This window comes from Vidua chalybeata, chromosome 18 (assembly GCF_026979565.1).
Source record: "Vidua chalybeata isolate OUT-0048 chromosome 18, bVidCha1 merged haplotype, whole genome shotgun sequence".
In the NCBI taxonomy this organism is placed as follows: Eukaryota; Metazoa; Chordata; class Aves; order Passeriformes; family Viduidae; genus Vidua; species Vidua chalybeata.
In genome coordinates this window covers 2,145,254-2,170,867 of record NC_071547.1, presented here as the reverse complement: position 1 = coordinate 2,170,867, position 25,614 = coordinate 2,145,254, and the positions used below count along the sequence as shown (strand labels likewise).

The window sequence follows — 25,614 nt, the reverse complement described above, 5'->3', positions numbered from 1 at the left end:
CGCAGGTCAAGAGCCTCAAAACCACTTTCCTTACCTGTGTCAACTTCCTGGATTGCTAGAACACAAGGACATTTCATGCCCAACCACGCTCTCCCCCACATTTTCTCCTGTTCACCCCACCACAGCAATGGCACAAAGGTGTTAGTGTCAGCCATTAGCACTGTGCCACCAGATCTGGTTTGCAAAATGCTGTGGGAAGTTTTAAATCAAACCCATCAAGTGACATTTTTCCTTTACAGTAACAGCCACACGTCCCAAGGAATTACAACTTTTCTTATTAAGCAGGTAAAAAATTAAAGCATTTCTTGGTACCATTTCTCCCTTTCTCTTTCAGACAAAATAAAGCCATCAGTTAGGAAGTTTGGGCCCACCCAGTTGTTAGTGGGGCACAAGGATGGGATGTTGGCAGAAGGGTTTAGGTTTTCTGCGTATCAGGTGACCCCAGGCAAGATGCCAGGGCTGAAATGGGAAGGACAGGGAGTTTTCAGCAAAAAAGGGTGGAGATCATGAAATTGTGTCTTCTCCTGGCAGAAAACAACATGACCTCAATTGCACTTCCAACGAGGAGAGGAAAATGCACAGGGGGTGGGAGAGACAGGGGACATCCCTTCCAGCGAGACATTTTGCACCCTTCATATTGTCTGTGGTCATTCCAATAACCACTGCAGATGTTTCTGCTCCCATCAAAGCATGTGCATGTAAAAAATCATCAACGTGACCAAATGCACCTGCAAGTTTGGTACATCTTAATCTGGGCACACCATTAAGGCAGGAATTAGGGCTGTCCCAGCCAGCTGGCCGGCACAAGGGAGCTAGCCCTGGCCCTGATGTGGCCAGCTGGGAGATCAGCAGGAGAGGTGAGACAGGAGCCACACTGCTGACATTTTTGCTCCTTTTGGCTGTGTGTTGAGCCACCCTGGGGAAAAAGCAGCAAGACTCACGTCTGCCAGCTTCTGCCTTTGACTAGAGAGGGAGAAAAGGGACCGAGAGCCACGCCAGCCCGCTCCTCCCGCAAGCAAATCCCACACCCATTCCCAAAGAAAAAAGAAAGGCTGTCTGATACCAGCTCAGCCCCTTCCTACCGCTTCTCCTCTAACCTCTGCATGCGCTCTTGCAGCTCGCGTTGCTTCCGGATCTCCGGGAATTGCTTCTCATAGTATTCCCGCACTTTGCTCTCTTTGGCACGCCGCCGGGGGTTATTTTCGATGCGCTCCACCTTTTTTTCCCAGGCCTCCATCAGCTGGTCATAGCGCTGGCAAAACTTCTGTTCCTGAAAGGGCAGAGGGAGAGAGGGAGCTCAGAGACGTGCCTGGGAAGGGCAACTCCTCCAGGCCTTGCCCTCGATGGCTGCGCAGGCTGAGCGTGAGTCATTTTGCTTAAAGAAATACAATTTATTAGGACATGGACGTGCTCCAGGGCCTGGGACCAACCCAAGGGTGAATTGTCAAAACAGGCCATCAGGTGCCCTCAGGCTCTTTCCTTCCAGACCCAATGTGTTTGATGGCACCAGGACTCTACCCAGCCCCTCACATCTGCTTGAGCATCCTCTGGCCCAACAGATACTTGATTCAGCAGCCAAAGGCCCTGTGCTGGGGAGGGAGCCCCTGCTCCACACCCCAGGAGAGAGCAAGGTGCCTGCATGAGGCCACTGAGCAAGGAGGGACTGAGACATGGCCTTGGGAAGAGGCACAGGGGGCAGGAGAGCTGGTCCCCACCATGTGAGCAGGGTGTGCAGGGCCATCATTTTGGAGCCACCAGCCCAGTGTGCTGGGGAGAGCTTGCCATGGTGCCCAAGGCCAGGCACCCCTTCCTACCCTCACACACCAGCTCCAGCCTTCACAGCTCCGTGCTGGCAATGATGATGGGACGGGGGCCATGGGGCAGCTCCATGCAAGGGCCTGGCTCCCCAAAATCAAGAGCCAGGCACCCAGCCTTGGCCCACGGCCACACACTCAGCTCCTTCACCACTCTAGAAAGCAAAAAGTACTTTTTCTGCTGCTGCTCCTTTCTTTTGGCCCATGTGACAAGACAAGTACATCCCCACCGACAGCAAACCCAGGCTTTGCCAAAACATGGCACTGCAAAGGGTTTCCACACCATGACCCCCTGGGTGACATCCTCACGGCACACCCACCCAGCCACCCACCAGGTCCAGCACTGCACTTCTGACTGGCATTTATGGGACAAGCTTGGTAACACTGAAATAAGATTTGCAATGCAAAGAGTCTCCTCCCATTACGCCCCAAAACTCCTCTCCCTCCTCCAGCCACACTCTTGCTGGAGGAGAACACCCACGCACAGGGAAGGTCCATGGTGGGAAGATGCCTGTCTGGTCCCTGACAGCCACTGAAGGGGCAGCAGTGATGGTGCCCAGCCTCAGCTGAGAGCAGCTGGGAGGCCAGAGGGGTTTTAGGGTTTCAGTTTGTGTCTGACAAATGCCTTCCAAGCCCCAAATCAGGAAGTGAAAGCAGATGCTGCTCTAATGGCAAACCCCAGGTCACTCCTGACCCTGACACCGCTTTCCAGAATGGGCAGCTCAGCACCACAGCAGTGACACAGGGAATCCAGATTTCAAAGAAATAAACTCATCTCTTGCCACCACTGCCCTATGACCAGAAGTCTGAGGCTGCAGGATTTCCCAGATGCACTTTGTTCTCGTCCTGTTTGCTCTTGGCCACAAAGATAAATTAGGAGAGGTAAAAAAAAACCCCAAACCAATGGAAATGCACAGCAATCTGCAGCCTATGTCACACCAATCCTGGCACATGGGTTTGGTTTGTCCATCCAGGACCTGGCAATAATCCAAGAACAGCATCACATCTTTGATCTCCTTGGCCTTTTGGAGGCACCTCAACAATCATGTGAGGCAGATAGAGCACCTCAAGCCCTAGAGCTGAGCCAGATTAACATTTTCCCCTGCAAATAAATCAATTCCTACTTGCATGCCTGGAGCCAAAGACTGTCCTGCCCTGCATGGATGCACAGGAGGTGCTGGGGTTTCATCAGGAGCTGAAGGAAACAGCCACAAGATAAAAACAAGGAAGGAGAACAGAAATTAAAATGCCCTGAAAGCCCACATGGGGTATCTCACACTTTGGGCGAGGAGCTACAGGTAACACCAACAGCCTGCGGCAGCTTGGCAAAATCACAGCTGCTGCGTTTTCACCTCTCCCAAAGCAATGCCATCAGCCCCCTGAAAACGAGAGCTCCCACCCTGCCAGCAAATCTGCTACATCCTCCTGCTTTCAGAGCATCACATTTGGGAAGAAGCTAAAAATACCCCATGAAGTTTATGAAGCTGGTGCCCGATGCTGCCAGCCTGCAGCACGGCCGGGAGAGAGCCCAGCACGAGGGCTCGGTCTGCTGAGAAGCCTTGAGGCTTTGAAAGGTTTGTCATTCCCCATGGGAATGAGCCAGTGCTGGGTTCCACATTGCCACCACCCCAGCAGAGCCACCTGGCACGGCCCTGGCTGCTTCACAGCCAGCAGGGCGGCTCTTCTTCCTCCTTTTCTTCCACTCCTTGGAACAACTTGACAAAAGCTTTATCCTGAATTCCTCTTCTAAGGAATTGGCATTTGAAAATGGAAAAAGCAACATCAACGTCACCAGGCCGATTCCCCAGCAGCTCACACCCTGGCAGCAGGGCAGCAGTACCAAAGCTTCCCCCTCGCACAGCTCTGCCCTCCAGAGCACAGCTTCATAATGGACTGAGCATTTCCTCAACTCCCAACCATGCAAACGTCAAACCCCACTGCAGCTGGGCTGGGCTGCAGCATTCTCATCCAGTGCTTTTTGCTCCACCTGGGACACATACTCCCTGCATCCTTCAAAATTCTTCAAGGGATTACAGATACCCTACAGCACTGCAAACTCCTCAGATCATCACAGCTTGACCTCCAGGAGAAGCTCCTGGTCAGGCACTTCAGGAACAGAAGCATCTATTCCTTCTCCAGGCTTCCTCTGAGCAGCTCTAAGCAAGCGTGTCCACTCCTGAGCAACCATCTGTGCTGGCTTTTAGCACGGCTGCCCCCTCTGCTCCCCTCCCTGGCTGGGCTCAGCAGCCCCTCAGCCTCTCAATCACACCAGTCCGTGAGAGCGAGCCAAATCGGACCTGACACGCGGCTCTAAAAATGGATGGATAGTAACGCCGCCGTAGCAGCTGAAGGCAGCTTGTGGGCTGTGCCAAGCCCCAGCCCTCCCGCAGCCCACGCTCCCACAGCTCCAGGGAATGGAGCAGCTCTCTGGAGGGGAGGAGAAGAGCGAAGGTGACAGGAGGAACCGGTCCAATTCCTCTGCAAGCCCCGTGGTTTTCTTCTCTTGGCTGATGGAGACAAACTTCTCACACCCAGAACAGCTCCCTTCACCATTCCTTCTCTGCATCATCACCCCGATGGCAATTAAATGTCTTCTGCTGTGCTGACCTCAGTGGAGACTGGAGGAAGCCCTGTGGATCCTCTGGGATGAGGCTCTCGGGGCTGGACCCTGTGGCGACCGAGCTCTGACCCTGCTCCAGCCAGCCCCAGGCAGCAACAATACCCCAGAAAGTAAAAGAGCCAGAAAGAAACGCTGGCATGTGGATGGGCTTTGCTAAAAATAGGGTCTGCTACAAAATAGGCAGAAAAATAGCTAAGCATACCCATTTTGCAAACAGAATCAGCAAATGTATTCACTTTGCAAATTCAGCAACCGTATGTTGCCTATTTTGTAGAATAGGCAAAATGCTTCCCTAAACTGAAAAATCCCCTTTCAAGGACACTGAATAAACTGGCTGGCAGAAATTCACCTATTTTGCATGACAGGCGACTTCACTGCAAGTCGTATTTTAGGAACTGTGCTCTTGCAGCCTAATTAAACCTTTTCCCCCAGCTCCTTGATATTCACACAGAGCAACTCGCTCTAGGTTTAGCACAGTAACCAGCCATTTCCACCAGAAAGCAGTTCCTGGGCACTTCCCTCACGCTTCCAAGAAAACCACGTGATGCCTTGCAATCCCTTTTCTGAGGAAGGGAATACTGAGCCACTTCCCACCATGCAGAAGTCCTCAGCTGCAGGAGGGGAGGTGCCCAGAGCATCACCCGACTGCCGTGCCACATCCTGATGGAGTTGTAAGCCCTGTAACCCCTTGCCCTGGGAGAAGCTTAATCATGGACAAGTCTAAATGAACACGTATTTAGGCACAAATGGGAGACACAACCATTCTTTGGGAATGCAAGGTCTGTGGCTTTTTGGAATACTGGTAGAAAATAGCATGAAAACAGAAAGCATGAGGAAGGAAAAGAATTGTTCAAAATAAATTAGAAAATAATGTGATATCTGCCTCAGAAATGTATGTATTGGAAGTTACTTTTAAAGGTACAGCCTTCAAACTACTTCCCAGGCTTGCTATTTTGAATTTTTCCAACAGTTCCTCCCAGTTTTGGCACTTCTGCCCAAAACCAGCCCTAAGGACACTGAGAAAACCTGCACCATTGCCAATGCAAGACACTTAACACTGGCTCTTGAGCTGCCCCAGGACAGAGACAACGAGTCAGGAGACAGTATTTACATTTTGCTCGTGAAACATGAAGCCCTGTGAGCTGAATCACCCATCACTGAAAGACACTGCAAAATCCACCTTCCTGGTGGGAGCCATTGGTTGTTCTGGCATTTCCTCTTCTGTGCTGGCTTTGCCTCCCAGCTCCTGCTGGGAACCACTGCAAGTGTCAGCACCAAAAACGTACAAATTCTGTGAAACCCACTTGAACTTTCTCCTCTAATAGCTGCAGACTTTGCAACAAACGCCTTTGAAGCCTCATGGTCAGCCCTGCCTTGCCCTTACCCAACCACGACTTGTGTCCTTAAAGGTCACTGAAACTCGCTCGCAGGCAACGCTGCCTAGAAACAAACTGGCCCGGAGCTTGAATTTTGTTTTTAAACCACAAATTCCTAGAACATTGCTCTGTGGTCAGCTGGGAAGGAGGCAGAGCAGCCTTCAGAGCATTTACCGGAAGCAGAGTCAGCTTGTTTCACACCTCTCTTCGGGTTCAATTACTCACAAAACAGACATTTATGCTGTGAATAGGCTTTCTGAGATCAATGATGGGCTCTGCTGTGATTAAGCCAACCCCAAGTGTTTGCTCTGTGGGAGGCACTTGCAGAGGGAGGTGCTGCCTGCAGCAGGCTCCGGGACCTCTCTTTCACGTGTTATTTTAAGCAGGAGAGATTCCACTGTAATATAACAGGCAAAGTACAGACTACCAGCACCTCTCTGCTGGAAATCATCTTTTTCTTTCTCACATAGTAAATTACGCTCTTTTATACATATAAAATAAGGTCTGAGGGAATCACTTACCCACTGTTTGCGTGCATGATTTCTCCTCTTAAAGTATAAAATTAACTTTTTCCGCATTGCCTGGTTTCTGTAAAGAGAGAAAAAAAAGATGAGATCTGATTAACGAGGCGGCTGAAATACACAGCCTGGCTTTCCCCACGCCCAAAAGAGTGTGCAGAGCACAGTTTCCACCTTAACTTGGAATTGCATCAACTTGAGAACAGCAAATGCTCTTATCTCAGACCACGAGCCAGCTCAGACAAAGACTAACAAACCCTCTGACACCAGGAATTTCACCCACATCTGTGGGTAAACCAAGACTAAAGTTGAGAACTAAGTCCCCATCTTCTCAGCACCACAAGTGGGCAGACACTCAGCTCTGCATCTATCAATGGGTCAGGCTGTTCCTTCATTGATTTCATGCTGTTCTGCAAAACCCCAGTGGGTGCCCAAGAGCTGGGGGGGCTCAGGCCAAGTTCTGCATGGCAGGAGGTGGCACCCCCGAGCAGAGAGCACCCTGGGCACCCCGGTGCCCAGGTCAGCAGCGACGGGGATGTCGGTGCACACATGTTCACCCCTGGGCTCTGAGGCCCCTGAGAAGGAGGCAGGATCACAGCAGGGCTTGCAGCACTTATCTCCTGACCTCTTGCTTCCTTGGAGCTGTGCCCGACAAAGCTGCAAACAACCAGCCAGGAGAGTTCAGCCGCTTGCAGAATTAGGACCTCAAGGGGGAAACTGGCCACCACAACCCCAACCACCCCGACGTCTGCCCAGACATCCCCTCACTTTCTTCTTCTTTCTACTTTCTAAAGGCAGCGTGAAATAACTGCTCAAGGAGAAGCAGCACAGGAGCAGAACAGAGCTGAAAAAGCTGCAGGAGCTCCCAGAGCCTGCGTGAGCCCCAGAGCTGAGCTCCTGCGGTTGTTCCTGTTGCTAATATTCACAGCAATAAAATCTCTAGGTAAAAGGTAGAGACCAGGGGCAAAGGAGTTTCCTTAAGTCTTTTATCCCGATTAAAGGCAGAGCTGCGGTGTGTAATTGCTGATCAGGAGCTTAGCAGTCTCATGGAGGCATGTTCTGTGGGATTTAGCCGAATGAAGAGACACCCTTGCTGCTGCCTCATTCCCCTCCTGTGTGGCTAGCAGGAAGGGAAAAACCACCCTCCTGCCCTTGTAAATCCCTCAGCATAATTAGCAGCAAGCAGGATTGTTTGGGAAGGGGCAGAGGGCCCAGATCACTTAAGAGAGAACTGGGGGCAGTCCTGGCTAAGTTTAGGAATGGAGAACACTGCAGAAAGCATCAACATTTTTCCCTTTCTAAACTCTCTTCTTGCTACACCACTGAACCATGCATGGGCACTCAGAGGAATGACAGTGACCGCAGAGCAAGCGCTGCCCTGGGAACCACAGCTCCCTCCAGCACTTGTTTGCCAGCCCCAGCTCCTCACACGCTCCTGCATCCCTTCACATCACACACTGTGAGCTTTCCTCCATGGCCCCAGCACTGTGTGGTGCCTCAGTGGGCAGCAAACCCTCCTGCAGAGACCCCGTCAGACATTTCCTTCTACCTCTTTGTGAGGGTCACAGTGTCCAACGAACACATTCCCGTTGTTTGTTTATTCCTAATCCTAATGGAAGCTCTAACACAAGGAAACCTTTGGGGTAGTGCTAATGATGATCATGTGTGAGATGGTCCCCAACAAGGGGTCATGGACTGTCCCTTGAGGCCAGCCCAGCTAAATCAAGCCCTGCCCTCCCCATGTCAGCCTGGGTGACATCCAGGAGCAACGTGGGGCTTTGACACGCTGCTGCTGCTGGATCTGCTGCACAAGTTCTTAGAAAACAGGAGAGCAAATGCAGGAAATCAGCAGCTCTTACGCAGCTGATGGGTTGCCTTGAGTTGTGCATCATGGCTGACCTTGAAAGTGCAAATACAGGCAAAGGCTTAATGGCTCTGCAGCTGCAAAAATCAGGAATGCCTTGAAAGCCAGTGTATGTTTACCACCACCAAGGCTGAAGTAATCAAAGAGTGAAAGGATTACAACAACCACAAACCCCCTCACGCCCTGAATGTTTTTGCCACTTTATCTTTTTGTTTTGTTTTGTTTTTGCATAAGGTCAACCTTTCAGAGGTTAATAAAATCTTGGTAAATATAAATAGGCTTCACAGTTTATCTTGCTACATGTACTGCTGTTACTTAGAAACCGTTTGCAGCGAGGTTAATTCGGGCCACGTGTCTCCCAAGCACACGCTGTGCTCCCTGGGCAAATCAGCGAGCCCAGCACAACTGCTGTGCACAGGCGAGAAAGGTGAGGGCTGTCTGCTGGGAGCCGGGCACGGAAATAACCACTGTGGAGTGGCACATGGCAAGGGCTGCTCCTGCAAGGTGCCAGCCCTCCTCCCTTCTCCTCCTGCCCTGCCCGAGTCCTGTGGTTTTCTGGGGAAAGCGTCAAGGATGGAGCCCTGAGCAGCACAGGGGTGAAGAAATCAGGCAGCTCCCAGGCAGGAGGAACGGGCGCTCCTTAGATAAAGCAACAGTGACTCTTGTGGGCAGTTTAAAGTATTGCTGGGCTGGCATGTCACACCATGCCAGGGGAGGACATGAGAGCTCCCTGCCTCACCCTCAGCAGTGTCCCTAAGGACTGGGCAGGCTGGGATGGACACAGAGCACTCCCAGTTTCTGCTGAGTTGGTGTTCAGAGGCTGTGAAACCCACTGTGTTCAGGGCTGTGAAACCAGGGCCCCATCCCTGTGGTCAACAATTCATCTAGTGCATGGAGCCCATCTCCATTCCTGACTTCCCTGTGTTGCAGAACTCATCCTCTTCCCCCTGCCCCACTGCCCTGACTGATGAGCCCCACGCAGGAGCCCAGTTCTCAGAGCCAGTGTGAAACCCATCTCCCGCTGCGAGCAAAGCAAACCCAGCCCTGTGGGAGGCAGCTGCTTCCACCTTCACTGGCTTGACCCAAGGTTGCTTTTGTTTTAGGTCTTTCACAATGGAGCCAGTCAAGGAGAGAACCTGTAACTCTGACTCTTGAGCCACTTGGCCCAGGTCCACACAGTCCTTCCGGAGGCTGCGACATGGAAAGGATGTGGGCGCACGCATGCGAGTGGGTGCTGGTGTGTACCCACGTGTGGAGCCTGCCAAAGCCCTGGGAAAAGGCTCCCAAAGGACACAAAGAGCTGATGCATGGCAGCACACCTGGGCAAGCCTGGGGAGACCTTCAACTGGTGCAAGACGAGATGAAAGGAAGTTTGCTATTTGAGCAAAACTAATCAGTGGTGTTTAATTACACAGGAACGTCTTTCATCAGCCAGAGCAAACAAAGTAGGGACCAAACTCAAAGAGTGATGGGAAGGAGGCAGCAAGCAGCTGGCAAAGCCATTGTACAGCAAGATGGATCACACAGGCAAGGGTAGGAAACCAAGGAAGCTCCAGCCAAACAAAGCACAGGGGAGATGAGAGATCTGCAAACCAGGAGACCTGAGGAGCACAGCAAGAACGCTCCGAGGTGAAACCAGCCTAGAGGCAATGGAGACCAAAAGAGCTCTGTCCTCCCCTCTGCCATGCCTGCTCCTGTGCACGGCTGGTGCCAGGACACCCAGCTGCAGCTCAGGGCAGTCAGTGATTCCCTCCAGCCACAGGACTCCCCCAGCGAGGGCAGGGAGCAGCTCACCCTGTTCACAGGTCACTGCACTCGTTCCCTGCTTGCTCTGAAATGGCTGGAGCCCACAGCTCCAGCTGCTAACACACTGTAACCTACTAACCCCAAGGCAGGGCACGCTTCTGGAAAGCCAGCTGTTCAGGGCAGTTCCTTGCAATATTTAGAAACATTTTCTGGGGAAGAAAAGCAAAGCAGATCTTTAGTTACTTATCCCAGAGCCCTTGGGCACTGGGATGGACTAAACCCCCAGCACCATCAGTGCCTCTGAGGGTGAAGTGGCAGAGGTTTATAACTCTGGATGTACAGTCAGGCAGGCTGCTGGTGCCCAGAAACACCACTGCCTTGCCCTGAAGCCCAAATTGACAACACAAGCTCAAGTGTTGCAAGAGAGTCCCCCCCAAACCAGTAACTGGCTTTTTACTGGCAAGAGGAAGAAGCAGAAGGTAGCAGTGTGTGTCTCCATCATTTAGTAATTCATCACTAGGTAATCTGCTGCCTTGGTGCATGCCAATAGAGAATAAAAGATATGAGAAACCTTGAATGGGATGAGCAGGGAGCTGCTAGGTGAATTTCTAATGAGGAAAATGTCTACAAGCACTAATAAAAAGACCTGAAAGAGAATGCATTAGTAATGACAGGGTTTGAAAGAACATTTGTGTTACATGTCAGGCTTCAACTATGAATTTAGAGGCAATCCAGTGCTACTAAATCCCCTAAACAGCAAGTAATGAAAAGATGACTTAAATTTCCCAATGTGACAAGTCATTTGGAAAGCCACAGTTTGAGATTTTCAGAAGATAGCTGTTCTGCTCTTGGGGGGGCACTTAGAAAACAAAAAGAGATTCAGAAGCCCTGAAACCTCTCTGAAAATCCTGACTTCAGATTTTGATTCTGCAGAGGCAGATTTCCTGCCCTCTCCCCAAGAAGCTCTCAGCTGCAGACAGCAACCCAGATGTGCAAATATTAACAGTGCACTCAGCTCTGCTGCTGCTGGATCTGGGCACGCTCTCCATCTGTTTCAACTGTACATTCAGAGAGGTTCTCCAACACCTCTCTAAGCATCTTGAGGGGACACAGCCAGATTTCACCCCAACATTCCTGAATTTCAGTGTAAAGCAAGGAGAAGTTCTTGAAGGGGAGGCTTAAAGCAAACCCTGTGAGCAGCACCTTGCATGCACTTACCCTGGGCTATTCACTTTGCTTTTAGTCTGCTCTTTCAAGGCTCAGGGAAGCTCACATTTTGCTTTCAAATACAAGTCTCACAGAGTATGATTGCAAGATGACTGCTTTGGGAAAGGGGGGAGGAGAGTCCTGCCGGGCTGTTTTTCATGGCTGACCGAGCAGGAATCTCCCGCCGTAGAGACGAAGGCCCCCTTGGAGAATATCTCTTCAGACAGACAGCAGGTAATTGATCCTGCTCATGTGAACAACATCTTGTCATTTTTCAAACACTTGGAGGAAAGAAGGTTAATATCTTTGGAGCCTGAGTCTGGGGAATACGCAGAGTCACTACAGTGGCAGGGTGGGAAGGGCAGCTCTCATCCTTGTACAACCAGCTGGCAAAGCACTGAAATAAAGAGCTTGACCAGAGGCACTGGTGCTTCACCAGTGCACCAGCATATTCTGCATTTGTTGTATTTCATCAAGATGTATAAAAAGGGTCTTTTGTAGCCTTCTCAAATGATGCAGAATCACTTAAGTGGTTTCCAGCTGTGCTGGATCTTGAAGAAACTTTTCAGTCTGCTGCAAAGCCAAAAAATTCTCACCTTGAAAAACAGCAAGGGCCGAGCCAGCCACAGGGGCAAAGCTCACCCCATCCCTATGAAATGAGGGAACTAAATGCCATCTTACCCTCCTCTTTCTTGATGAGGAAGTGGCAGAGCCCTTCTCTCCAACAATGCAGGTATTTCAAACAGAAAGGACACGGTCCCATCAAAGGTAGGTCAAGTCTTTGGAACAAACCACTCAAGGGTGCCTTGGATCCCGCAGCAGATGTAGCATACAAAATTAACCATGTTTGCTCAAAGCCTGCACTCACAGGTGAGCCAAAGGGACCGCGCAGACGAGGCACGGAGCACAGCCAGGCAGCTAAATAGGACTTAAAAGCTTTTGAAGCTGCAAACACTGGAATGAACTGGGGCATGAAATTAATTTTAACTGTACTGAATAGGAGACAGGCCATAAAACTCCATGAATATAAGAGACCAGTAACATTTTAGTAAGAGTAGAAATTCTCCCGGTAACTCCCCAGTCAGCTCTATTAGCATACGTGACTCATCCCAGCTGAAAAGCAAAGCAAACAAGAAGGGAGAATTAAATGAGTGTTGCAAGGCAGAGAGTATAGCTGTGGAGAAATCGAGGAATCCTGGCTTTCTGATATTCAAATGCCTTCCCACTGACACTTGCAAACATTCAACTGAGAACAAAAAAATTCACACTAAGAAGCGCTTAAAAACAACACAAAAAAAAAGCTATGAAAGGTATTTGTGACAATAACAGCCTGGACATCTTGTGCCCATGAGGCTCCAAACCAGCTTCACATGGGGGCAGTTCCCATTTGGCACAACACAGCCAGGATGCAGTGAGGATTTGTGGACAGAATCACAACCCAGATGATTTTCCAGCAACCTGCCAGAAAGGTTTTTCATAATGGCTACATCTGCATAGAGTGAAGCTGTTCTGGAGAATCTGCATCCAATTACACCTTGGCAAAATATAACCTGTGGTGTCCTGGCAGCTGTCCTGATGCTCTAATGCATCTGGCTGGCGTCTCCCAGCACCCTGAGGATTCACTCCATCTTCTATGGAAACAGCCACCTCCAGGCTATGGAGCAGAAGCTGCTCTTCTGGAGCAGAAAGGCTCAAACATATTAAGAACAAGGAAAAGACAAAAAATACCTTCAAATTCAGCTTGTGGAAAAATTGTAGATGAGATGTGAACATCCAAGCGTAACTCAGTCAAAACAGAGAAGTCTAATACCTTTTGCTCTTGGTCAAAGGAACCGTGAATCATTTGCTTGGAAGAATCACCAAAATCTTGATTTCCTATCTGCTTCCCAAGCATCAAAATGTCCTTTAACGTGCAGCACGGACAGAGAGATGGCAGAAAAGACACACCAATTTCTCTGCATGTCCACCAACAAGTAGCAAAGTGCAGACCAGACCCAAGGACCTCCAAGACAGACCCATGGCCAAAACCAGCCAACATCTGGAGCCCGGATTGCTCAGGGGCCTTTCACTGACCCAGATCTGTAACTGTGCTCGGCTGGCATCAATAACCAGCTGAAGGCAGCTAATTGTCAGGTTTCTGGAAGGAGGAGATGGAGGCTTTTCATTAAAGTGTGTGGTTTCCTTCCCGTATTTTTGCAGCATTAATCACAGCAAACATTAACCCCAAGCCTGCCTGACCCAACCTCTCCTTGGTCTGTCACTGCCACAGCTACAGCCACACGGGGACTGTCACTGTCTGGGGTGGGGATAACCCTGCAGATGCCTAGAGAGGCAGGGATGGAAGGGAACACCTGCTCTGCTGGCTGGTTTGATGGGGCTTCACCTCTTACCAACAGTTTTACTCCTGACCTGCGCAGTCAGTTCCCTCTTGTTTGCGCTCGTCTTTCAGGCAGCAACTCAGGACAGGAAATTGTTTAAATCACAGGAAAATGTGATCACAAACCCACAAATATTGGCAGGGGAGTGCAGAGTGGGTGAAGTATCTGAATCTACTTTTAACTCCTTCTTTCAAGGACAACATCAGCGATCAGCTTGAAACTGCCACCTTCAGCACCTGCACTGGGATGGCTGTGGGGCCATGCAGAGAGCACATCCTTAGGCCACACAAGATGGTTTATCAGTCATCAGCCCCCTGAACTGACAGGGACCCCCCCTAAGCCCTGTGGGAGCCGAGGGTGATGCTGGGTTGGAATGTTTTGCAGGGAGTGCATTGCTGGGATGGCACAGGAAGCTCTGGGTGGAGCAGGAACAGAGCGGGGCCTGGCAGCGAGCAGTGGGGTCACATCACCAAACCCTCCTCCCTGCAGCCCTTGGGGACAGAGAGCCCCTAAACATTGCCACCTCCTACCACGCCCCCCTAGAGCAAAGGTACAGGAACTCTTCCCTTATAAACCCCCGGGATCAATTAACATACTGCTGAAAAGCAAGAGATTATTAACTTTTGTTAATAGATTATTAAAGATGATTATCACCAGCTGACCGAGCTGGTACCAAAATAGACTCGCTGCAGGCAGCTCAGAGCAATCATCAGTTCATTCAAGGCAGATAAAAAGTTTCAGATCTGGTTTGACTATTTAAATTTCCAACAATAATCACAATTATCGCTATTCTCATTATCTGTTATAGTTCTTCTATGTTCAGGAAGTCACTGTGGTTATTAAACACATGCTGATGATTAAATCATGTATTGAGGTGATAAGTCAAATTAGATGATTGCTAAGTCTCAGTAAGTATCTTTGAAATAACCAGTTGTTATTAGACATTCAAGAGGCCCTTCATGAAAATCTAATTGTAATTGCAACTTTTCATTTTACCTCATCTTTCTTGCATGCAAACACACACACACACAGAGGCAGCTGATTTCATATTTCAGTATGGGAGAATCACAGAAGAAAGCACTTAAGGTAAGTGTTGTCTGGGAAAACATCAAGGACCCACATCCACCCCACCCTGAGAAAATCAAACAGCACCTTCAGCATCCACCTTAAGCTACAGCCCTGACTGCTGAGCTCCTGGAGCTGGTTTGTGCTTCAGGCACCCAGAGCAGCTCTAACAGGATGCTCACAATTCCTCAGCAGCTTTAATTGGGGTCTGGGAGCAAGCTGGCACCCCTCCTAACTCCAGTCTACTGCCCAACCTGACATTTAAAATAGCTTTATTGTCCCATACTTACATTTTAATGTTCTCATGGTACTGCCTGGTGTCTGAAGGCTGGTTGTATAACGGCTGAAACAAATAAGAGAAACGAAGGCATCAATGGTACGCTCTGACATTTAGGAACTCAAACCCGTCAGCAGCGCCGCTGCCTCGGTGCGGACGCCCAGCCCGTGCCCCCAGCCCTACTGGAGGGTGCTGGCTCCCGGCAGCGCCGCTCGAGTCCCGGTGCATCCCGGCTCAGCCCGTGGGAGGGCAGGCAGCGCCCGAGCTGCCTCGGAAGGAGCGATCTGCGGCGGCGTCCAGATAAACACGGCGAGTACGTGGCTGTTATTCACCGATTAAAAAACGCACTGCGCCTCGGAACATATGACACGGGGGAGGCGAGGGGAAAGCGGGGCTTGGGGAGCGGGAAGAGACAGTCTGTGAGCTGCGAGTTGTTATGTCTACGCGGTAAAAGCCTGCCTGAGCCCTCCCAGGGAGCCAGGCACGGGCAACTGCGGGCAGGACGAGTGCTTGCCCCCGGGGTTTCCAGCATTGCCAGGTCCCCCAGCACCCCTGAGTACAGCGATGCTCATCCGTCCCTCATGAGGGGCAACTGGGCTCCAGCACAAAAGCTTTTTCCCCAGGGTTGCTCTGCACCCCACACCGTCAGTGGGGATACAGCAGGGACTCAGGGGAGTTGGATCCATCCCTGGTCACTGCCCCGCTACCTCTGCCTTCCCAGGGATTTATCTCTGGGAACCTGGAGGGTCCCACCTCTGGAAGGGAAAGATGCCAGAGACGAGGCTCAATTTCACCCATTGTAATTGACAGCTCAGCACACACTCCAGGGCCTGCCACCAATTGTGTCCACATCAGCAGGCTGACAGGGTGCTCAGGATTAAGCCCTTCAACACTTCTATTCATTGTCTTAACCTGCTGTGAACATGTCCGAGACTGAGATAACCAAAAGCTTACCACAGCCCAACCATCACCAGCAACCATCACCTAAAGAGCTCAGGTCTGACCACAAAAACATCACCAAGTACTCAAGCAGTTCATTCACAAACCTTCCCCAAACCAGCTGTGAGCACCTGACATCTGTGACCAACACAGGCAGGGGGACATGTGATGGCCTGGTTGAAGGCAGCATCCTGACCACGGATACACACACCAGCTCACCCTCCTCCTGTGGTCGATAGGGCTCAGGCTGTGCCCTTGGTTTACCCGATTTCAGCTCAGATTAAACACAGGAAAAGAGCAAAACATGTGCTGAGCATCTGCTCAACCAGGTGAGCAGCACTGGAGGCGACAGGACGCGTAAACAAAGATGGGTCCTTTTCCCCTCCGGTTTGAAGGAGGTGTTACTCCCACATCCTCTGTGGTATCTCCCTATCACCATCACAGGTGCTTGGCACAGAAGCTTGTTTTTTCCACACAGCCTGTTTCTACTTCTCTGTGAAACACAGACTCTGCTTCACCACTCTGCTGCCACACAGGACAGCCACATCAATCCACACAGAACGGAGACTGGGTGTAGCTCTCCCTACTCCATCACCGCTGCACCAGCAGGTCATCAGCTTCTCTTTCTGGCTGCCCTTGGACGTGTCCCTCTTCTCTGTGAAAGCACACGTAATCCCCAGGCGGAAGGGGCAGGCAGAGGCACGTAATCCCCAGGCAGACAGGCACGGGGAGATGAACCGCCGTGTTCCAGGAGGCACGCAGCGCTGACGGCTCTCCGGGCATCCGTTACCTGGCGAGGGCTGCAAGTCTGCCAGGAGACACCTGCCAGGAGACACCTGGCCACCGTGTGCTGGCAGAGCCAGGCAGGTGAGAGGGACGAGCAGATCCTCGTGAAGAAGATGTTCTCAGTGGTATCCCTTCCCCAGGGGTGGTTCCATCACGAATCCTCTCAGATCTGCTGGTTCGACTCCAGGCTCAGAGCTGGCTGTGCACTTCATGCTTGGAAAGCTCAGAGGAACACAGACATCCGTCTCAGCACGTAGCTCCAGAGAGGCAGGTCTGCACCACAGGCAGAAGAAACAGCTGCAGCTCCAGAGCATCACATCCTCAGTCATCCTGGAAAGCTGGAGCAACCGCTGGGAGGCCTTGACCAGCGACTGTCTTTTGGAAGAGGACTGCAGGAACTGGAAATACTGAGGAATAATTGTCTCTCTTCCCTCCTTGCTCATAAATATCAAAGCAAAGAAGCTTGCATGTCGCAGGTCACAGTGACCTTCCTCCTGGGAGAAGCAGTGGAATTAACATTTTGGTTTGGACCTGGGTTAGAAAATGCTCACGTGCACATGGACATCACAGATACCCTGATGCCAGCCAGATGACCAAAAGCTAATGACTCCTCTCAACTACAACCTATAAATGATATGACTTAGAGTCTTAGCTAGCAAACTTAAGTGTTAGCAGACAAGCACTGGAACACATAACTTTAAAAGAAATGCCCGAACACTCAGAAATATGAAATTCTGGGACCCAAACCCAAGATCCACATGACACCAGCACCTCAAAGAGATTTCTATCTGCACATGAACTCAGCCTATGCAGTGGAGGAAGCCCAGGAGACAAGTTCTACTTACCCATAGAGAATTTATAGACTAACTACTTAAAGAAACTTTATTCTCAGCAGGACAGGGACTGAGAAACAGCATCTTCCCTCAGAGCCATCCACAACTCCTAATTCCACCTTTCTCAGTAAGCAGAAGTAAAGCTCACAGATCAGATAGGTAAGGTGATGTTTAAAACATACCCAGTGTTTCTCCAGGGTTAGGAACATGTAATTCATTTCTCTGGAGAATGACATTTTAGAAAAACATAATTGCAATGCAAAGCTGTTACTGGAAAAGCCCTGGATTTACTGAAAGCTCTTTAGAAATAAACCAAAAAGGTCTCAATTGCTTTCTGAACACTACAGGATTCAGAACATTTCTCCTAGGGAAAACATGTGGACATTTTTTAAATTGTACCACTACGTTGCAGGGATGAAATGAGCAGAGCCCTGGTTTACTGAGTCACAACCTCCTCCTGACCAGCTTTCCCAGGACCCAAACTGGATCCCTGCTTCCCAGAAATCCTTGGCCTCCTGCTCCAATCTGCCAGCACAGCAGTACTGGTGCCATGACTGACCAATTCCCACTGCAACCTCTCACCTCAGCCCATGCGCTCCGGCACGCTGCCCATTCCCGAGCCAGCGTGCCTCCAGCACCACCACTGCTCCAAAGGCACCCACCAGAGCTCCCTGAACAGCCAGAACGGGACATCCCAGCAGAGCTGACAGCAACACACCGTGACAGCCACGCCTCTCCCTGCAGAGACTGGATTGGCACCAGGATGCTCAACCTCCCTGTAGGAGACCCGTGGGCTGTGGCAGCTCCAAGGCTGGGGCATGTGGTGTGTGACATGGTGGAGCAGGCATGAGCATCGGGCAGAGCACGCTCTTCTTCCTGGAGCTGCTTCCTTTCCAGCTCAGAAGAAGCTGTGACTATTCATCTTGTCTCTCGTAGGCTGTTGGCAGGTCCTGGGCACGGCTGTGCCCGACACAGCGTGGGGGCAGGGCCACAGGAAGTGCCTCTCCCATGGCAGATGGACCAGACAGTCTGCAGGATGCACACAGAGCCCAGCTGGGTTTGCTCAGGGAGGTTTTCCCTTTTTCCCCTGCCCTCCAATGAGTAAGGCACAGAGACAGAGGAAAGGTTTGCACTGGGCTCTGTTACAGCCCCCACCGTGCAGTGTCAACACCCAGGGAGAAAACATCAACAGAGTGAAAAAAGGAAAAACAGAGTGGGAAAAAAAAAACAAACAAGAGAGGAGGAAGGAAAGGAAATGCAATATCTTTCGGATGAGGAAGCACCAACCCTGGGCACTGCCAATCTTCAGAGCAGAACGAGCAAAGGGTTTGACCCTGGTGACTCAGAGGAATGAGTGTTACCTCGCCACCAAGGAAGTGGGCTTTGTCACATGTGACCTCTCCCTTATGCACAGGGGAAGACAGCAATTAGTACCACCCCCACAAGGCAAGTGCAAATTACAGCTGTCGAAGCCTGTGAGCTGCCTGCTCCCATCTCCTACAGACGGCTCCCTCCACTGCCTCCCACGGCTGGTGCAAAGCAGGAGATTGTCTGTCAGACTGGGTCTGATCCTTCCAGCAGCATCACTGCCAGCGCACCTTTTCCAGGCACCCTTCTCCAGGACTCAGCCCCCAGGGGGCTGTTTCCAGCTGCCCCTCCTGCAGTCAGTCCTTTGACATACAGATGGATTTTTACAGATGAGGGAGCAGCCCAAAACTGATAATTTGTCCTAAGTTGTTTTCTCAGCCTCCCTGTGCATGAGAGAGAGCGAAATAGGGAGTGTGTGAGTCCTGATACCCGCAGGTTGTGGCAGCTGCAGTCGGGCTGTGCTCACAGAGCACCCTTCAGCATCCTCCCCCATTTTCAGTGGGTGAGACAGAGGAGAGTCCAAGCACCCATCCCTCCCCACACAGCACCTCGAGGCTGGCTGAGCAGGCAGCACCCCCCGAATGCTGGTGCTGTGTCTGCCACCAGCAGACAAAGCCATCAGCATCCCAAGTGGAGGCAGACTGTGCCAGAGCCCCTTCCACCCTCCAGCTCCACTGCAGCGCGGGAGGAAGGAGCCAAAGGGTTAAGCCTCTCCGAGGAGGGCTCTGTGTATGTGTCTGCCTGCGTTTCAGTACTCATCTCAGTCACTTTGCTTCCTGCTTTGCTGCTGTGCCAGCAAGAGGTCCGGGCCAGCAGCACGCTTCCTTCTGACAGACACACGCACAGCCAGGGTGCCGCGATCCTCACCGCCCAGGAACCTCCCTAGAGCTGGCCCGGATCCCGCTCCCCGCAGCGCAGGTAACACTCACCAGCTCCACCTGGGGACCCAGCCCTTCCAGGATCCGGTGGGCAGCCTCCGCCTTCTTCTGCAGGGAGGAAAGGGGAGAGGAAGAAAAAAGTTACTTGTGCTATCGGTTACAAGTCGCAGCTCTCTGCTCCAGCTCTACCCTCTGCTAAAACCACTCCTCAAACCTCCACAGAGCCGTCACAAATCCCATTCCTGCCTGAGAGAGGGTGGAAAGGTTCAGCTCAGCCTCTGAACCCGCAGCAAAAACCCGCGGGCGAAGGGCTCTGGGGTTATCATGACTTTAAAGCAGTGCCCAGGAAGTGACCCGGATCCCTGACCCCTCTGGGTGCCCGGTACCTCTGCGCGGCTGCCCCGCGACGAGGAGGAGGAGGAGGATGAGGAGGGCGGGCAAACCGGCACGCACGCAGAGATGCCCTTTCTAGGATTCATCTCTTGACGAGCATGTGATCATTAGAGTTGAGCTGCCCTTGGCTCCTCGTCGTGTTCTCACTTCCCTCCCCTCCCTGCCGCAGAGCAGCCTTTCCTCGTCCCCTCCCGCCCCCGGCCAGGCTACCTAGTGCTTATTAAAGGCAAAAAAAATCACCCAGGAACACGTGTTGGGGGCTGTGCAGTGGTTACTAATTAAACAGGCCTGAAAAAAAGACACGGGTTGGCTGTAGCAGGAGTCTAAATAAAAGATGACATTTTCAGTAAACAGCGCTTCCTCGCAAAGCCAGGCTGTTCAGGGGGGTTACTGACAGCCCAATAAATCCAGATTGCTGCATGCTGCCAACACCACGGGCTGAGCTGCTAAAGCCAAACACCTGACAGTGATGGGGACGAGGAGATGGATTTTCAGAGGTTCAGATAAAATAGGTACTTTTTTTGGGTAAGGGAGAGAGAAAATCCCCAGTTGCCTAAAACAGGGAGCTGAGCCCCAGGCCTGGGGAGCAGGGGTGAGCTGGGGTCTGCGCTCCTGGCAGAACCAGTGGGGCTTGGCAAACCCTGGGGAAAGTTCCCTCGGGGCAGGGAAGGGATTTCAGCTCCCATAGCTCTCCAGCATCAGGCACCTCTCACACTGTCTCAGGGTAGGATGAGTTTCCCAAGGACTGTGTCACCAAAGGCTGGCACACGGCGCTGCCGCTTGCCCCCACATCCACCCCCGTGAAGGGTTTCCAAAAGTCTCATCTATCCCCCCCCACAGCTGGCTGGTCTTCAAAAGCACTGATGCAGCTGTAGGTGTGCAGACTCCTCACCAGAGCCTTGTGCACCCACACAGAGTCTGGTCTGCACACGAGCACTTTGAGTCACCCCCAAGCAGCTGTGGGAGTCACCCTGCCCGTGGTGGGGCTCAGGCCCCAGGCAAGTGGCCCTGGCCAAGCTCAGCCCTGTCCCAGCTGCAAAGCCTGCAGCAGGTGCCTCACTGCAGCATGACCAGGAGAGATTCCAATTCCTGTATTTACTGTACACTCAGGAGGACACAAAGCTTTTGTGCAATTTAAAAGTGACTTCAAGGATGCTAAGAGAGATGTAACCAATGCATCCGTGCAGGGAGCCTGCTCTGGCACCATCCCCACACGGGCAGGCAGCAGCCCTGCTGTCAGTGCATCCCTGCCTGGTTATCCACAGCAGCCCCACAGCAGACCTTGGTGCTCACAGATGTCACCATCACTGCCCAGCTGAGTCCGTTAAGGGGAATGAGCCAGGTCTGCCCAGGGACCTGCCCCTTGGAAAAATTCATCACACAACGAAGAAATCTGAGCCAGAGCTTAATATTTTGTTCTTCACGAGCAATAAAATCTGCTGACCTTGGAGAACATCAGCACTGTGGCATTAAAAAGTCTTACAGAATTAAATCCAGGGGGTAAGATTTTCAGGAGAGGAAGGATCATTAAAACCACTAAAAAGACTCGACATCAGCTGCCAAGAGGATGATTTGGCCAATGCCCTCCTGCCTGCCATTGGTTGCTGGTGAGCAGAAGGCATCAGCTTACCAGAATGTTTTTGATGCATACCTGGGACAAAAAGCAGCAAACGAATTAATTGCGTTCTTCATAATTATGGGTAGAAGACTACAGCCTCTCTGAAGGCAGACAAATCCCACCACGGGCTGGTGCAGATGCCCTGGCAGCAGGGATGGCACAGCAAGGGACTAGTGATGCTGCAGGCCTGTGTGTACAGTGAGACTAACTTTGAGAAAAAGCTGAATATGTTCAGCTTGCTGCATTTGCCATGTTTAGACAACTTAATGAGACAAGCCAGAGGCAAACCACCATAGGCAGAACATGTGGCGAATCAAGAAGAATGACATAATTTGTCTTGCATTAACCAACTGCAATATACACGTCTCCAGAACGAAAGATCAGGAGGAGAAGCTATTCCGAGCACGTCATATCTTTGTACATACACAAAGAAATTCCTCTGTCTTGAAAGCTGCCCAATTAACACTTGACACCCACTGTAATTGCTGATGCTCCTTGCTGCCTTTATCAGATTATAGCAGAACCATAATGAGCTGTCTGAAAGGCCTGGCAGACCAAGGTGAGAGCTGGAAATGGGAAGAACATAAAACACCCAGCAGAAGATTCCCACCATGCTAGGGCTCATCTCTAAGGACAGACAGACACAGGGAGGTGTGTTCCTGCCAAGGGACCCAGCACACCAGAACCTGACTGGAAAATTTATGCAAGCCCCAAACTGTTCAGGTACAAAGGCAGCCTGCCCAGGCCCTCCCAGCAGCAGGACCTTTGGTAAAGACCATCAGCAGTCCTGGTAAATCCTTCCCCTTCCAAAGGCACAGCCACCTAGGACATGGTTCCAATACTGGTTCATCCTACATCTGCCGAATGACCCCACACAAGTCTACATTCCTGGTTAACAGAAGGAAATTCATCAAGAAACAAACCCAAGCCTTTACCTCTGGTGAGATACACGAAGATCCCCACCACTTGTACAGTCCCTCTGCAGCTCCCCAGCAAGCAGACAAAGATCCCTTTTCTTGATCTGGTAGAGAATCCTGAAATATTGCTCCAGCAGTGGAGCAGAGGAGTTCATGAAGGGACCTCCAAGTGCATTTTTGGAGGGATCAATGCCTCAAGAAAGACGTCTGAACCAAAAACACGATCCCTGTGGGGCCCACGGATTCAGAAGGGAACCCACAGATGTGTCAGGCAGCAGCATTTGCCCCTACAGAACCTGTCTCCCCCTGGGCAGGGGCACAGGCAGGGAAATCGTGCTCTTACCCTGGCTCATGCTCCTCCAAGCGGCCTGGAGACTACAAAAATCTTCATTCTTGCCTGAAGAGCATTTGGCTTCCAAAGCAAACCCCAGCCCCTTGCTTTTCCTTTGAAGAAACTTAAAATAGGCTTGGGAGGGGAAAGCAGGCAGGAGAGCAACTTTCCGGCCATGTGAGCTCCCGTGGGGATGAGGAGCCAACCCCACGAGGCAGCGGAGCAACCAAAACCAGAGGAGGGAGAGCCTGGGATTTTGCGTGGGCTCTTCTTAAAGCGAAGTTTAAAAATGGAAGAGAAGGAAACACAGGAGTTATTTTGAGAAAGCGGATCTGAAATTAGGAGGCGGCACTTTCTTGGACCGACTCCAGCCATGGTTCCATGCAGCACAAAGCTGCTGCAGCTGAACTGTGCTCCCGGGGTTATTTATAGCATCCCGTAGGCAGCAGTGCTGGGGAATGGCAGGGTTTCTATTTGGGACCAGGCATGTCCTGCACACAGATATGCAAAGCCCTTCCAGAGGCAGGAGGCTGCGTGCAGGACGGTGCTGGAAAAAGTTCCCGTCCTGGCACCACATTCCCCGGACAGGCAGGGAGCAGCATGGCAAAGAGGCAGGCTGGAGTGGGATTCTGTTTAAAACAAAGTTCAGGAGAAGTGTGGCTGAAGTCAGCAGAAATCTTGGAAACCTCAGATACACCTCTCTGCATGCAGCAGAAAGCAAACAGCACAGCCAAAATGTGCTGGGAGCAAACCACAACCTGGCAATGCCCGTTCCATAGGGAAAGATTTTTCACTCCTACAACCACAAGTACTATTTTTTTCTGTCCTTTAAACCTCAGCATGCTCTCTCTGAGAGCCAAACCACCCCAGCAATTTGCTGCCCTCCACACAAAGCAGGTGGGATGAGCCCCAGTGCTGTGGAAGGGAAAGCAACACTCCTCCCTCTCCAGCTCCTGCAGGCATGGCCACCACCAGACCAAGAGTGAGTGCCCAGCCCTGGGCTCTCCTTGAGCCCAAATGCCCTGCAGGAACCTGGGTCAGCCCCAGTGGCATGAGCCCAGCCCCTCTCACCTGGCCCAGGGGCTGATGCTCTCCAGGGGTGCCCATGGGACGCAGCTGCCCTGCACGCTCCCCCACCTCCCTGTGCTGGGCTGGAGCCATCTCCCCACCACACCAGCAGTGACAGAGCACTGTCCCCAAGGCTGGGGCCAGCAGGTGATGCAACGGGGCTTACAGATGACTCATCACAATCAGTAAGAAAACAGAGGAAACTGGTGACATGTGAGCCCTGCCTTCAGACCAGTTCACACCATTCCCCATCCACCCTGCACGGAGTGTGACAAAACCACTCATTTCAGTCATTTGCTGCTCTCTGGCTTTGGCTCATCACTGCCAGACAGTTTCAGTCCGTGGCTCGCTCATGGCCCATCCATGGCCCGTGGGGGAGCCCCCAGACACAGCTGGGTTTCCACTCACACTCCCATCCCACTCTGCTGTCTGCAAGGCTACGGTGCCCTTCAAAGGCACACCAAGGTTTAAAGTGATGTGCCAGCAAGGTTCTGCCACTGCAAACCATGGCTGAACATTCCAGCACTGCAGAACTGCTGGAAGTGTTGGCATTGCACAGAAAACTTCCAGAAATCCACGTTTTAGCCCTGCAGCAGTTACAGGAAAGCTCCAGTCACCCAACCCAAGAGCCAGGGTTGTGTTGCAGTCTCCAACAGATTTTGGATCTCTGCAATTCTCATCACTACTTCCAAGACCTGAAAAAGCAGGACATGACCTTATCTGGTCTGGGTTAATCACAGACAAATCTTCAAAGTCAATACACCTATTGAGAACTCCAGATCCTGAAACAGACACCAGGACCTTTAAAAAGCCAAAACAAATGAAAGTTTCCTTAAAATCCAATAAAAAATTAAAATATTCTCAATGACCCCAGGGTAATTGTTTAAATTTTATCTTTTTGGAAATCTTGTTATTATGCAGAAATGTCAACAGTATCTGAATTCTGGCCTTTCCAGTTTTTCTCTGGACTTTCCAAAAGCCCATTTTGCATCACCAAGCCCAGATGAGGCAGAATAAAAGTTATTAGAAACAAAATCAAAACAAACAAGGCCCTTTCATCAGCCAAATATGAAAAGCCCCCATCCCAACTACCATGTAAACTAGAATTTGAAAAAAAGCCCCATAGATTAAATGCTCAAAAGCACTTTTACTGTTAAGGTCTTATTTACTGCACACCAGCTCTGTGCTGACGAGGCAGGCCCGATTCCTCCCTTTCTCATGTAAATCAGGAGTTCATAGAAAATCAGAGTTCTACAGACATCAAATCCCTGTAGGATCTGAGTCACACTCAGTGTCTGTGAGTAGTTAACGGCAAGATTATATTTTGCAATGCTAAAAACCTTCGTTTATTTATTCTCTTATTTATGGATGGGGCATTAATGCTTTATGAAGGTATTTGAGGGTAAACGGATAGCTGGGAACGTGCTCCGCACAGACACAACAGCAGCAGGGGATGGAAAAAGTTCCAAACAGTCCTTTGAATTCCAATTTTACAGCATAATGCTGAATTTATAGATAGATAGCTGTGCCCTTTTGAAGGAACAAGCATCAAGACAGATGACGAATTAAAATTTAATCTTATTGATTTCCACCAGCTCAATCTCAAGAGCAAGACAGAC

At 51.0% G+C, this 25,614-nt stretch overlaps 1 protein-coding gene across 14 annotated transcripts in view; it reads right to left on the bottom strand.

Moving 5' to 3' along the window:
* NCOR2 (nuclear receptor corepressor 2) overlaps positions 1 to 25,614 on the bottom strand; it is a 230,159-nt gene that overhangs the window by 81,615 nt on the left and 122,930 nt on the right. For 7 of the 14 annotated variants that reach the window (XM_053959970.1, XM_053959977.1, XM_053959978.1 and 4 more), the window contains 4 exons: positions 19,720 to 19,776; positions 14,878 to 14,930; positions 6,332 to 6,398; positions 1,083 to 1,270 (listed from right to left, as the gene is read on the bottom strand). In XM_053959970.1, the coding sequence (XP_053815945.1) occupies positions 1,083 to 1,270; positions 6,332 to 6,398; positions 14,878 to 14,930; positions 19,720 to 19,776 (365 nt within the window). The remainder of the gene's footprint in view (positions 1 to 1,082; positions 1,271 to 6,331; positions 6,399 to 14,877; positions 14,931 to 19,719; positions 19,777 to 25,614) is intronic. The other 7 variants (XM_053959974.1, XM_053959982.1, XM_053959980.1 and 4 more) reach the window with 1 other exon arrangement.